Source organism: Notamacropus eugenii, chromosome 4, assembly GCF_028372415.1.
Source record: "Notamacropus eugenii isolate mMacEug1 chromosome 4, mMacEug1.pri_v2, whole genome shotgun sequence".
NCBI classification, from domain to species: domain Eukaryota; kingdom Metazoa; phylum Chordata; class Mammalia; order Diprotodontia; family Macropodidae; genus Notamacropus; species Notamacropus eugenii.
Window position 1 is genome coordinate 153,204,675 of NC_092875.1, and position 15,875 is coordinate 153,220,549.

At 37.0% G+C, this 15,875-nt stretch overlaps 1 protein-coding gene across 16 annotated transcripts in view; it reads left to right on the top strand.

Moving 5' to 3' along the window:
- Positions 1-15,875, top strand: part of STK3 (serine/threonine kinase 3) — a 548,351-nt gene that overhangs the window by 91,931 nt on the left and 440,545 nt on the right. For all 16 annotated transcript variants that reach the window (XR_011965838.1, XM_072603417.1, XM_072603412.1 and 13 more), the window contains one exon: positions 4,234-4,348. Coding sequence is in view for 15 of the 16 variants with exons in the window: in XM_072603417.1 (XP_072459518.1) it covers positions 4,234-4,348 (115 nt within the window). In the remaining variant the exon portion in view is untranslated. The remainder of the gene's footprint in view (positions 1-4,233; positions 4,349-15,875) is intronic.

The window sequence follows — 15,875 nt, forward strand, 5'->3', positions numbered from 1 at the left end:
TCTGCTGGTTAGTTCTGAAAGCTAGTTTGGTCTTCACCTCCACTAGAGCCCTAATTGATTGGTTATCAAGATGTGGAGGTGACTCATTAATCTATTAAGGTGATCCTTAGTAAAGTTTTATTGAAATTTTTTTGCTTTTTATACTACTGTTACTTCCTAATAACTATACTCCTTTATAATTTTGCATTATAGGAAAGAAATCTGACCGAAAGAAATCTGAATCTGACAATTTATATAATATTCTTCACATGTAGTCATATCAGCTCTACTGAGAGGAGTTTGTATGGTCTTCTCAGAGAAGGACTAGTACTTCTGTTGTTGGAGCTGCCAACTCTTTTTCAGGGCTTTTCATCCACCTTTAGTGTCCACTTTCAATCAGCTTTCACCTTCAACATAAAGAAGCTGTAGCACGCATGGCAGCCTCACCCTGGTGAACGATTTCAGTAAACAGGCTAAATCAGATTTGGGGTAACAGGCCTCAGATCTGTTGGGGAGTGGAGGGAGATGTCTATCTCAAGCATGTGAAGATTTTCCCCAATGGAATGGGCAGATGAGAACAGTTTGTTCCAATGGCCACGAAGATGGCTGAAATAGGTGCTGTGGAGCACTTAGAGCCTGGTCAGACACTGAAGACATCAAGGTGCATCCTGGGTCAGCGCCAGTCATTCTTCCAACTTTTCCCATGCCATTGGACTTAATTGATTCTGGAAGAAAGAGTGAAGCTGAGGACTTTTTGCAACTCCGTCTCACTTAAATCTAGTTCAAGTCAAAACATCATCCATGATGTCATTTGTCCTTTTCAGAAATGAAGAACAAAACAGCAGTTGAGAGGAGGGGAAATGTGTTTCAGATATCATCACTCTGGAACCAGGAGTGAACATTGTATTTAATCTGAGTTGTGATGTTTTTGTAATGGAGGATTGGCCAGTTCTTCTTAGTTTGGGCAGACTGTATTAGCCTGCTTGGTTAATGCAGATCTCTGCATAGAAGAGGCTGAGAAATCTGCTTATAGGAGAGTTGGGACACTGTGTAATTGAAGTGCCTTAAAGAGACTTTGGAGATGCAGAGACACTCTGTAACTGGTTCTGGTCAGCACTTGCAGAAACGGAACTTGAGGAACCTTGAAAAAGCCTTAAGCAACCTTTCCCCTTCTCTCTTGGTTAGACATGTTTTCTTGACTCCTTTGCTGATGGCATCCCTTTGAGGCTGACATGTGATTGATTAAGTTTGGACCTTAACTTTTTCAGTACCTGGATATTTATTCTTTGTTTGAGTGAAAGGACTGGAAGCTCAGTCTAGTGAATTTTGAAATGTCAGGAGAGTGAAGCATCTGAGTCTAGAAGGCCAGAGAGTCTCAGAGGAGCCTGGGAATAGAATCTGTGCCAGGTTTTGTAGCTAGTTTAGCATTGATGCTCTTATTAGCAATCAGCAACATTCAATACTTGAGATAACCATTCTTTCAGCAGTGATGTCATAAACTTTGTGGAACTAACTGCTGTGTTGAAATTCCGTTAAGTCTGGGCCCACTCTACCCTGGGACCAAGGTAGTGTAGGGGAGAGTATGATCCCGTGGTATTAGGGGAGATGTTTATACTTCTGTTCTTGTTATGTCTTCAAAGTAAATATCCTTTGTAAAAGCTAATTGATTTTATTTGGTAAAATGAAATGGGGCTACTAGTCACTGATGCCTAATAGTAGGAAGAACACAAGTCCTGGGGACTTGAGCCAATGATGTTTGAGAAGAGAAAGGTACCCTAATGCCTCAGGAATACCCCTAGAAATCTGTGGTAACATTCCTGCCTAATTCTGAAATAACTGCATCCCATGCATCTTCACTATTTTTTGTTTGCGTTATTGAGGTCATTTTTGTATAGGTCATAAAAGTATTCCCAGATTCCCTGAATTGCTTATATTCACTGTTTCTGATAGATTGCAGAAGTTTTCTATTTTCCCTTCCTGTTGTCTCTCCACATTCCAATCTGTTTTATACAATGATGCCAGTCAGTCAGTCAGTCAGCAAGTATTTATTAAAACCTTACTATGTATCAGGCACAGTGATAAGTGCTGGAGACACAAAGTAAGACAAAAACTGGTCCCTGTCCCCAAAGATTCACAGTCCAGTTGGGGAGAAAACATGCAAACAAATATCTTCTTACAAGATATATACAGACTGAGTGAAAGATAATCAAAGAGGGAAAACACTAACAGTATGTGTATGGAGGAGGGAAATCTGGAAAGGCTTCCTGCAGAGGGTAAGATTTGAACTGAGTCTTGAAAGAAATCAAGGGAAGTCAGGAAGTCGGAAAGCATTCCAGGCATGGGGGCATGAAAAGGCATAGATCCCGCAGATGGAGATTATTCTTTTGGAACCAGCATTTTGTGCTCTTCTACTCTTTTCTCAAAAATCCTGTTGTTTGTTAGAGAATAAAATCTGTATTCCTAAGCATTTCATTTAAGGCTTTCTATAGACTTAAGTGTTTTTCTTTCTTCATCTCCCATGACACCTATTTCAACTAAGCTAGTTTACTTGTCTTTCAAACATATTTGTATATTGCACCTTGGTACTCCTGGTGTTTTTCCTTGCCTGAAATGCCTTCTTACTCTACACACTTAGAAATCTAGTCCTTCTTTGAAGTTTCAGCTGTGGTCCTACCTGCTCCATGAAGTCTTTCTAGGCTACTTTGTTATGATCATTTTCTTCCCTGAACTACTCTAAATCATTACTGGATATGTCATTTGACATCTTCTATGGTAATTGTTGTAGGTGTACCCAATTTATATGTTTACCATGGCTCAGGGCTCTCTAAGACTTTAGGCTCATTTGAACCAGATACAGTTCTGGAGACTTATTGCAGTAAGGCCAGTTTTTCTCTTTGGCTTGATGTCCACACTCAAGAGTCGCTCTAGGAAAATCTTCTAATATACTTTTGGCATATCTCAGGTGTAGCTCTGCTTTAAAAAGTGGGTAAAAGAGCGTCTTGATCTCTTTAAAAGCATTCAAGGTGCTAAAAACGTATCAGATATGGGACAACCTTTATTCAACTGCACAAAAACCAGAAGTCATAATGGATTCACAAGAGCCCAGACACACAGATAAGGCACTGAAATGTCTTCCAGTCCCTAAAAAGAGACTTTACTTAAGGCTTTTGATATTCCAGTGAATCCCTCTTTTCAACAGAGTACTCTATATGGCCTTTACACTCCCCCCTTCCTCCTCCTCCCATTCCCACCCACTTATAGTACCTGGTTCCTTCCTACTTTTACAGTCTTCTTACACCTTTTTCTATTTTGTGCACTCTTTGATTTAGTGACCCTGGCTTCCTTAACTATTCCTTGCACAAGAAATTCCATCTTCTGACTCCAAGCATTGTCACTGCCGTCCATTTTCAGTTCTCCTGTTTTTCCTCATCTCTAGGATTCCAGGATACTGTCTATCTCTTGCAGAGTCTCATCCTTGATGCATATCTTACCCTTCTTTTTTTTACCGGTAGCATATCCTGTTTGCTTCTTTCATCACTGAAGATGCTTTTGGTAAATATTGCAGACTGCTTTTGCATACCATGTGCCTTTCTCTTGCCCTGTGAATTGCTTGTGACTTTAATTCTTTGGAAATTGTTCTGTTCCACCAGTCTCATTCAAGTGGCACCACTAGGAGAATGCTGGTGTTAGAGATAGTTATTTTCCTAGTTCAGGCTTATTGAAAATACTTGAAAGTACTGTATAATTTCCCAAAATGCATTAAAACCCAGAATTTTCAAGGGACAAACTAGGAGAGAGTATTTTTTTTTTTGTTGGTAGCAATCTTGAAATAGCATCTTTTTTTGTTTGAATGTTAATATTTCATTGAAACCATATGTCTGTAGAGGGCCTATACTCCAGAGGTAGTGGTTATAAAATGTGTCTTTAGGTGCTTTATGTTAAATTATGTTAAATATTATCTGGAACACTGTTGTCATAATGTGTATTTGATTAGTAGAATATAGAATTTATATGAATTAAGTCTATATTATCTTGGGAATGACGTAAACAACTGGAAATTTGTTCCTATGGTTTATGATCTTTTTTAATTCCATTCATGGATTAAAGCCTAACTGTGCAGAATTGATGTAATTCAGATAATGACATTCACTTGTAACATCATGATGTGTTTAAAATACCATTTATTGGGGGAAATCTCTACTTCTGGAATTTATAAAGTTTTAATCATTTTTTTTTTTGTTTGTTTCTCTTCAGCCCCTATGTTGTAAAGTACTATGGCAGTTACTTTAAGAACACTGACCTTTGGATTGTTATGGAATACTGCGGAGCTGGCTCTGTTTCAGACATAATTCGATTACGGAATAAGACAGTAAGTGATTTTTCAGTGCTGTATTTTATTTTTTAAATTAATTTCCTAACCTATTGTCTACAGAGAGGGAACATGGTATAATGTTGTCTTTGAAGTCAAGATAACCTGGGTTCACATGCTGCCTCTGCAATGATGGGCAAGTCCTTAAATTGCTGGCATTTATATTTACAAGGCACTTTACAAATAGTTCATTTCATCCTCATAAGAGTCCTGGAAGTGGGTGAGACAGGTGACTTTTAAGAAACTTGCCCAGGGTTATGCAGTTAATTCATGTCTGAGGCAGTATTTGAATTCGTCTTCCTGATTCCCAGTTCAGTGCTTTCTCTATTGTGTCACCAGACCCTACCATAGGCTGGTGGAGGAAATTCCCTACTTTCATGAAATCAGAAGTCCTGACTTAAAAAAAAAAATCTGAGGGATCTATATTTAGAAGCTTTCTGGGGAAGGAAGTATGTGGTGAAAGTGAAACTACTGAATAAATAAGTGAATAAAGGATAGGGCACTGAACTTAGAGTCAGAAACCTAGGTTCAGATACTGCCCCAGACACTTAGTAACTGGGTGACCCTGAGCAAGTGATCAGTTTCCTCATCAGTAAAATGAGAGTGTTAAATTCTGCAGCCTCCAAAGTACCTTTTAGTTCTAAATCTATGATCCTGTGACCCCTTGAAGAGCCAAGTGCTGGAGATAGAAATATAAATCTAGACAGACAACCTTTGCATAAGGAGCTTACACTCTAAGAGAAGGAAGCAATACATATGGGGGAGTGGTGGGAGTTATGGGCAAGAAAGTCATAAACATAGTGATTTGATTACAGTTATTAGAGAAAGGTGGAATATGTGGGATGAGGTGAGGATGGCAAGGGGAATGATCAGGATGAAAGTGAGGACATTAGGTTCTAGGTATTGAGCAAGAATTTTTTTTTTAATTAATTAATTTGTTTTCGGTTTTCTCCAATCACTTCCATAAGTCTTAATGAGTAAGAATTTTAAGAGAATCAGTCTAAACTCCTCCCACCTTATGGAATATTTGCACCTTAATTTATTGTAGCATAATGTTGTTTGTGTCTAATTACCTCATCTATAGCATTTATTTCCTCACCTTTGTAAACCAGTATTGTGTGGGTTAATAAGGAGTCCTCTGGGGGGAAAAATCTGTGGAAGTAGAAAATACAAGTGCTTGGTTTTGAAAATGTATGTAATAAACTTGGTGTAGATTTTACTTAATAATTTAATGACATTTCATGTCTGAGAGGATTGGGAAGAAAAGTAAGTTTATTTTATGTTTGGGGTATTCCAAATACTTTGGTCATCCGCGTGAATAGTAAAAAAGGTTAAAAATGTTGAAAACCACAGTTAATCTAATATGCTTCTGAATTTTCAGAGTCTGTTGAAAAGTATATTTTGTGCTAATCATTTCAGGATGTTTGAAAGTAATGTTGGCAGGTTGTAGCTTTATGGATTTATGTGATGCAGTTTAGCAAAATAATTAACAAAATCTTTTTATGGTTGTGTTTTAATACTAAATAAAAGAACTAGTTACAGAATAGCTGCTTTAAACTAGAAATACATCGTTAGTTTTGAATGTAATTTATAGGGGGAAAAGCTGCCCTATTTATCTGTGAAATGACTATAAATACTAATCAGTGGGATAATTTATAATTCTATAGAACAGTTACATAATTACTATATGGCATTATTATATATTTTCAGAAGTGTTCCAGTAAAATACATTCAGAAAAATGCTTAAATACTTGAGTCAATTTGTGGTTAACCAAAATCATTTTAAAGTTTGATTAGGGAAGTAACTTGAAAGTTTACTGTGCTGATTTTTTTTTCCTGTTGGGAAAAATAAAGTAAATAGAATTTCTTTTAAAGGAAGTGAAACAAGAGTTAAATATTCCTTGTTTTGACAGACTAGGTTAAGTGATATGTGACATTTTAATTATGTATTTTAAAATTTCCATAGTTATTAATTAGAAGCTATGTAAATCAGATGACCCTGGCACAGTTAGAGAAAAAAATGCTTTATCAAAAACAACTTAAAAAATAGTTTCAATCTATACCTAAGATGAAACCTTTGTAAATTGATGGAAAAAAAAACCATTTTGCTAAATTCAGATTTTATACTTAATTTAAAATTTATAATGGTGATAGTAAGTAAAATTATATTAAATGGGCAAATGTAATTTTCCTTCATATTTTTGCTTTAATCTTTTAATGATACCTTTTGTGGCACAAATAGTTTATTTGTTATTGTTAAGAAATGAAAACCACAGACTTTAAAAGATACTTTTATTTCTTTTCTTTGAGAAAAAATTTGAAAATTAATACTCTAAAAGACTTCTTGTCCCATTTGCCCATAAACAGGAGCAAAGTGAAATTGTTTTAAATAGATGCGATTTAGAAATTGTATTTTATTCATTTAATAAACATTTACTAAATGCCTATTGGTTCTGTGTGCCAGGCTGTATATAGTAGATATATACTGGGAATTTTTATTCATTATTCAAATGAATTTATGAGTTTGTTGATTTGTGAGTTCCATTCAATGATGCAGATTGCAACTCAACTCATGCCTGGCCATCCTATGGCTCTTTTGCCCACAAGTTCATATCCTCCCACAAGTTCACTATAGTAGGAACATCTTGAATAAGAGAATGAAAATGATTTGATCTATGATTTAGGAATGAATTGGAGAGGTAAGAAACTTGAAGCAAAGAGGACTATTTGGAGCTTTTGTGATGATCTTGATAGAATATACTGAGTACCTGAACTTATAGGTATCTAACAAACTTATAAAAACATTTACTCCATGTTATAATGGAAGATAGGAAGTTACAAGATAGGGTGTCCCAAAATTCTTAATGTAGTTTTAAGTTTTCTGGAATACTCTATGTGCTTCTCAGGTTATGTAGCACTATGTTATTACCAGATAAGTCTTTTTCTTTGAGAAAATATGATTGCTTTTTAAATAATAAAAGTGATGCACTCATTCATTTAACAAACATTTATGAAATGCCTAGTCTATCCAAAGTCCTGTTATAGGTATTAATGGAGATAGAAAGTTTAGATAAGACACCATCCATATCTGCTTTTCTTGAATTCATAGTCTAGTAGATAATAAGACAAAACCAGATAACTGTAATACATGATATTACAAGATAAACATAGTTGCAATACAATGTCTTATGTGAGGTCTAAGGAAGAAGAAGAGTGTTCCCAACACAGTGTCTGGGAAGGCTTCATGGAAGAAATGACATTTGGGTTGTACTTTAAAGAATGGGTAGGAATTCATTAAGCAAAAAGGAGAAGATGTGATACTTTAGGCATAAGGAAGTGTATAAGAAAAGCCATGAAAGCAGGAAAGTGCTGGCCGTATTTGGGGTCATGGAATAAACCCAATTTACCTTTAGGGTAGAGAGCAGGGAAGGAAGAATATGAAATAAAACCAGAAAGGTAAGATGAGTCTAAGTTTTGGAGAGCTTTGAATGCCAGGCAGTGGTATTTAGACTTGACTTAATAGGCAATAAGAAGTCTTTGAACATTTCTGAGCCAAGGATTGCATGATTAGATCTATGCATAGGAAAGATTAGAATTGTAGCAATGTGAGCAATGAAATAGACAGGGTAGGAAGAGTGGACTCTGGAAGACCTATTACAATAATCTAAACAGGTATTAATGAGGACTTTAAGAAGAAGGTGGTAGAAGTAGGAATGGAAAAGAAGGGAATAGATAGGCAGTACTGTGGAGGTAGAATTGGTAGAACTTGGTATTTGACTAGTTATGAAAAGAGAGAATTAAAAAAGGATAAACCCGTTTCAAACATGGGAAGTTGGGTGGTGCCACAGATAGAATAAGTGAAGTTAGAATGGGGGTGCAGGCTTATCAGGAATAATAAATAGTAAGGCTGGTTTTGGAAATATTTAGTTTTTTCTAGGTGGAGATACAGGTAATTGGAAATGCAAGTCTGGAGCTCAAAAAAAGAGTTAGGAAGGCCACAGAGATATTTGTCACTCTTCTGCACAGATGTGGTAGTTAAAAATGCAAGCATGAATAAGATTGCCAAGGAGAGATTATGGGAACAACTACTTTAGGTGATTAGGTGGAGAAGAGGGGACAGCAGAGGAGGCAAAGAGTAGTTAGAGAGGTCGGAGGAAAACCATGAGATGTCTTAGAAACCACAAGCAGAGATAGTATTTGGCAGGAGTAAGTATTATTACTTATTATTAAATATTAAATATGGCAGGTAGGTCAAGAAGGATAGAGACCGAAAAAAAGACCATTGAATTCACTGAGTAGGGGGTCATTGCTGACTTTTGAGTGCTGTTTTAGTTGATTAGTGGAAATGTATACAAATGTATATATAAATGTGGAAATGTATACAAAAAACATGGCATCAGTTTTGATCACTGTGTTCAGATTGTTAAATCTTTCAAAATTATGAGAGCTTGAAGAGCTAGTGAGGAAATGGAGGAATTGGGTATAGAAAATTTTTTCGAGAAATTTAGAATTAATGGGGAGGAAAAATATGGAAGGATTAAGAAATATACAATGATAAGGCAAACAAACAGTTGTTTTTAAAGAGGAGATTCTGAGCATATTTGGGGGCAAATGACAGATAGGAAGGAGTCAGTGGAGAAGCAATCAACAGCATTTATTAAATATCTACTATTTATGGAGACAGCTAGGTGGGATTTGGAGTCAGGAACATCTGACTTCAAATCTGGATTCATTCGTTTGGTAGCTTTGTAATCCTGGACAAATCACTTAACATTTGTCCACCTCAGTTTTCTTAACTATTGATCATGCTATTACCTCCCACAGGTTTTAGGAGGATCAAGGTAATATTTGCAAAATGCTTTTTGCATACAAACACTACATAAATGTTAACTATTATATTCGTTAGCTGTCATCAGACCCTATTAGGTACTAAGGATAGATACAAAGACAGAAGTGTGACAGCTCTAAACATCAAGGAGCTTATGTTCTACTAGGGAAGAGGTGGAAGGGAAGGGCTCTGGTTCATATCCTTATCCTAAAAAAGAAAGCTCACATTTATATGATATTTTGAGGTCTGCTGAGCACTTTGCACACTTTATCTGACATTTACATATTTGCCTAGCACATAATAGGTACTTAAACTGCTAATTTACTCACTGACTTGAGCATGATAAGGGTAAAAGTAGGTTTAATGTGAGTGGGTTTGGGGGAAGGTTTAGAGATTGTGGTCTGAGAATCAAATAAATATCAGATTTCTGCATCTTGGACATGCTATAATTCTGAGAAATGGGGAAAGGGAAGTAGTTGAAGTTGAGAATATTAAAGAATTGCATGTTCAGTTTTTTAGTAGGGTTGTTAACATGAAAATTGAAGTTTTTGAGGACAATGGCAGGGGGTGGGACAATAGAGGAAGGCTGGGTATTGAAGGCACTGAAAAGTCTGGAGAGTGTCCTGGAGATAAATAAATGACAAGGAAATGAATTACTTGAATTTCAGATGAGGAAAGATCTTTGAGGAATATCAGTAGAGTAGTTATCAAACTTTTTGGTCCTAAGACCTCTTTATTCTCTTAAAATTTGGTTGATTGTTGTCCTTCATTTCCAGAGAGGACCAAAATGACATCACCATGATAAAGTGAAGTTTCAGTGTGTCTGACTGTGGCTGATCAGACTAATATGAGCTTGGAATGCTCCACCACAGAAAGTCTGTGTGAACACTTGTGGTGGTTACTCCAAATTTGCGCATCCTACATTTCCTTTGTGCTATCTCAATTCTGCTGTATTCATAGAGTGCAGCACCCTTTCTGATGTGGGCATGCTGTGCTGAGTGGTCCTGTGCCAGTGTCTCCCTTGTCACACAATCAATTCCAAACTTCTTGAGAGTGTCCTTGTATTGCTTCTTCTGACCACCATGTGATCATGTGCCCTGTGTGAGTTCTCTATAAAAGAGTCTTTTTGGTAAAGTGTATGTTTTGCGTTTGAACAACATGGCCAGCCCATTGAAGTTGTGCTCTCTGAAACATAGGTTGAATGTTTGGTAGTTTAGTTTGAGTAAGGACCTCAGTGTCTGGTACCTTATTCTGCCAGGGGATCTTCAGAATCTTCCTAAGATAATTCAAATGGAAGCAATTCAGTTTCCTGGCATGGCACTGGTAGACTGTCCAGGTTCACAGGTGATAATATTTAATACAAATTTTAGACTTTAATAAGGGCCAAAGTTTGAATTAAGAAGAGCCTGGACCTAATAGTCCCCTTTGTTTAACTTAGAGGACACCTTTTGATGTCAGGCAAACAAATGGGACCTCCTTACTAGACCCTTCTTCTGGCATCTTAGTGATAAGGAAAAACACAGATACCTTGAGTTGTAATTTCAGCTTTGTCAACTCTGTTAAGATACCACACCTTGAAAGGCCTGTTTAGGACAGGATATCTGTCATCTGGGTGATGAGACTTTTTCCTTATCTTAAATCACAGAGACATGCTATGGAAAAAAGATGCCCATAGCTTGGGATCATAAAACCCAACTGATGCTACTTTGTTTACAATGCGTTTGTCTAAGAGAACTCCTTTCTCATGGCAAAATGTGTATAAGCCAGAAGATTTCTGTACTGGGTAGCCAGAACATCATTCTACATAACATGCATTATGTTATCATTTTCTTTAATAGGGAATTGATTAATTAATTAATTAAATTAATTAAATCATAAAATGGATGCATTTAGCCTGTTGACTTTTCTTTAACCAAGTTTTCGGGTCAACACAGGCATACAACAATGAGGTCAGCACCATGGCTCTGTAGGCCTTCAGTTTGATAGTCACTCTAATACCTCTTTTCTCCCATACTTTTTTGGAGCCTCCCAAACACTGAGCTAGCTCTGGCAATGCATGTATCAACCTCATTATCAATATGTACATCCCTGGAAGGTACACAACCAAGGTAAATAAACTTATCGACAGTATTCAAAACTTCTCCATTTGTTGTAACTGATGGTTCCACATATGGATGTTGTGGTGGTGGCTGATGGGGCACTTGTGTTTTCTTGGTGTTAATCGTTAAGCCAAAATTAGCACAGGCAGCAGAGAATTGATCCATACTTTGTTGCATCTCAGCTTCAGAGGCTGCATTGAGTGCACAATCATCTGCAAACAGAAAATCATGCACCAATACTCCTTCCACTTTGGTCTTGGCTTGTAGCCTTTTCAAACTGAAGAATTTACCATGAGTGCAGTAGCTGACCTTGATGCTGTGTTCATCCTCATTGAAAGCATTTAACAACATGGCTGAAAACATCATGTTGAAAAGCATGAAAGCAAGCACACTGTCGTGTTTCACTCTACTGGTGACTGGGAAGGCATGAGAGTATTGTCCACTATCCAGAACCTGGGCAAACGTGCCATCATGAAATTGACATACAATCCTGATTAACTTCTCTGTGCAACCAAATTTTGACATAATTTTCCATAAGCCCTCACGACTAATAGTATTAAAGGCCTTAATCAGATCTACAAATGTTGTGTGTAGACCTCTGTTCGGCTCCTGGCATTTCTCCTGGAGTTGTCAGGCAGCAAACACCATATTGACTGTTTCTCAGCCCTTTCTGAAGCCATAGTAGCTCCCAGATATATGACCATCTTCCAGGTGAAGGAGGACTCTAGCAAGAATCTTGCCAGCAATGACTGAGAGAGAGACCCCGCTGTGATTTTTGTAGGACAGTTTATTTTCTTTCTCTTTATAGAGATGGACAGTGGAGGGATCCTTGAACTCCTGGGGGATAACCTCCTCTTTCCATATAGCCTGGAAAATTTCAGTCAGCTTTTGTATGAGCAATGGTCCCCCTACCTTGTAAATCTTAGCTGGAATAGAATTAGCACCAGGTGCTTTGCCACGTGAAAGGAGTCTAATGGCACTTGAAATCCCTTCTTCAGTTGGAAGTTTAGCTGAGGAGGGATCTACTTCAACCTCAGGTAAATGGTCAGTGGCCTCAGCATTGATTAATGATGGTCTGTTGAGAACACTATCGAAGTGTTCAGCCCATTTCTCTGCGATCATGTCCTTATCATTAATCAATGTGGCTCCATCAGCACTGAGTAGTTGTCATTCACATTCATCCATCTGTAAGAAGACAGCATTTAATTATACCTTTGAATATATTGAGGACCTCAGAGAACTTCTTTTTGTATGAATTACTACTATCAGTTTATGTACCACATTAAAAATGAAAATGTCTTTCAAAATAGTTTAAGTTTTGAAATTCCTGAAAGGGTTTTGGGGACCTTAGTGGGTCCCTGGACTTCAGTTTTAGAATCAATGGTATGGAAGCAATGGTAGGACAAGGAATATTCCTTTTTCTAGCATTGACGGTCAGGGGGAGTGGGAGGAATAACCTCTAAAGGAGAGGATTGCAAGGAATGTTGTGTTCGTCTTTAGTTGCTGAGGAAGACCATGCCATCAGAAAAATGATGACATGACTTGCACTTGACTTTGTTTTGAATGAGGGAGGACTGTGCAAGGTCACCAACCTCACTTTTCCTCCTGAGCCATCTGAATCCAGTGACCAGATATTCATCACGATAACTGGAGATGGCCCAGGATACAGTAGGAGATGTTGGCCCCTTTAAGCCAATATATACTCAATGACTTTGCCTGTTCTCTTGCCATACTGTCCCCCACTATTGGTCCACATTCTTCATTTTCTCATGGTCCTCCATTTACCTCTCCCACCAATCTTTTGGAAGAACATGACTGTCTAATAGCTTGTCTCAAGTTTTGTAAAAGCTCCCTTGGGGTGTGTATGTGTATATGTGTGTGTCTCTGTGTGTGTCTCTGTGTCTGTGTGTCTTGTGTGTGTCTGTGTGTGTGATAATTGCCAAATCAAATCAATAGTGATACTATAAATTTAGATAGATATAATCTTTTTAGACAAAGCTGATACATGAAATTTTAAATTGACCAAGTTGAGAACCTGGAAGTATGGTTATTCATTTCACCTAAAGATCTAGTTTAATATTCTTTAAAATAATTGATTCTTTTATGCTTTAAAAGAGAAAATAGTGGTGGTAGTAGAATGCTACACCACAAAAAAGACAAGTCCTAAACCCCCTGGGTTTTTAAACACAATTACATTACCAGCTATTAATACCTTGGGTAAGTCACCCAAATTTTTTTCACAAACACATACTAGGCTGTCGAAATGGATAATTTATAAGAGCCTTTCCAGCTCTTAAATTCTATGATTTAATCACTCAAAAGTTTGAGGATGTGATGAGAGTGTTCGTTTAGAATAGAGTGGGTGCTCCAAAGAATGCAGTCATGATTTGGAGCCAGACTTTTATCAGAGTAGTGTCAATCAGAAGAGAATAAAAAGTTTATGACAAGGTTTCCTAGGTATGCAGTTTGCCACTAAATCAGTGAGGAAGGATTAACAGGATTGTGGAACCAATTTAATGGAATGTAGATTGATGTGACAATTTAAATGATAAAGGACTTTGATATTTAATCTATCTCAGTTGGAAAACTTGCTTTTTAAAATTATTTTTAAAAAAACCAACAGCATTAATTAATTTAGCATTTATTTTCTCTCCCTCTGTCCTCATCTCAAACTCCCATGGTTTAAAAAAGAACAATGAAAAAGAAAATTAAAGCCTTTGTAAGCGATATGCATAGTTAAGCAAAACAAATTCTCATATTGGTCATGTCTGAAAATGTATCTCAGTCTACGGATTTAGTCTGTCACCTCTCTGTCAGAAGTTGGGCAGCATTCTTCATTATCAGTTCTTTAGCATTATAGTTGATAATTGTGTTGATTTGAGATTTTATGTCTTTCATAATTATTCATTTTTACAATGTTGATGTTATAGATTATTTTTCTGGTTCTGTTTACTTCAATTTACTTACAGGTGTTTTCATCTTTCTTTTAAACTATCCCTTTTGTCCTTTCTTTTGGCATAATAATATTCTGTTCACATACCATATTTGTTCAAACATTTCTTAGTTGAAGATATACCCTTTGTTTCCAGTTCTTTGCCACCACAAAAGAAAGAACTGCTATAGATATTTTTGTACATTTAAGACCTTTTCTTCTTTCTTTGATCTCTTTCAGATAAAGGCCTTATTATGGTATCCCTGGGTGAGAGATATAGATCTGTAACTTTTGGAATTTACAGATTACAGATTTCAAATTACTTTCCTGCAACAACTTCAGCAACAGTGCATTAATGTGGAACATTGTCATATGCCAGTGTGAACTGTCACCATCAAGTTGTCTTTCTTCCTTAATAGTGACAGTAGGACTAATGGGTAGATAACAGCGATGGGCAGGCAGAATTGTAGTTTACTCTTTGTTCTCAAAGAGGGCCATGACATCATGGAGGTAATGCTATGACATCCAAGTGAATGGGATTTCAGTGAGGGAGGGCTGTTGTGCAAAGTCACCAGGCTTTACTGTTTCCTCTCAAGTCATCTGGATCCCATGGCCAGATACACTTCGGGACTACTAGAGATGGCTCCAGAAGTGGTGGAAGAACTTGGCCTTTTAAATCTAAGGTCTTTAGCAGGTTTCAGTTTGTCTGAGGTAACACCTATTCACTGATTAATGTGGGGTTTGTCCTGGGACCTATTGTTGATCAGTCAGTGAGAGCCAGAGTGATTTGGGTTTAAGGAATAATCCTTAAAAAAGAAGTCTAGCCTGTAAACTGCAAGATATCTTGAGACATTTCTGAAGGGGAAGGAAGGAAGGAAGAAGGAAGAAAAAGAAGAATGCAGGGAAGGAAGGAAAGAAGTAAAAGGAGGAAGGAAGTAAGAAGGAAGGGAGGAAAGAAAAAGAAGAGAAGAGCTGTATTGTCTAACTGAGCAATTCCAGGCAGAGTAAGACCTTCATGAAATCTTGTTCCCAGAGGGTCTTCTGACCTTTAGGTGTGGTAACACAGCTTCTAGTCCTCTGAGAAAACACTGATGGGATGCATTAGAAATTGTGGAAAGATTACTTGATTGGAAGTTAAGAAATCTAGATTCTATTCCTAACTGTGCTGCCAATCAAGTTCTAGGGTCATGACCATTTTATTTAATCCTTTAAGGCCTTAATTCTTCATCTTTGAAATGAGGGGTTGGGACTAGGTGATCTCCAAGAAACCCTTTATTGCTGGAATTCCATGATTCTTAGATAGACTTTGAATGAACACATGAAATAAATAAATAATACTGAACTAAAATTTTCTTGGATGCATAAAAATGACAAAGAGTTGATTATCAGTTTTTAGAATTATGAAAGTGTCAGAGGGAAGCAAAAACTATCCCTGCACATCACAGAGAATTCATGCCACTTTTGAAGATGAATGTTGAGGTTATCATGAACATTAATCCTGAAAAGCAGGATCCGGAGCATTTGCCATGATAATCTGTCCTGCAATTAGAAAACATTGCTCAGACCAGCTTTTCTGGAGTACAGTTTGTATCAATGGTAAAAATGCAACTAAAATCTTTCTATTCTTTGACTCAGAGATCACACTGCTAGGCATATATTGTTTATATT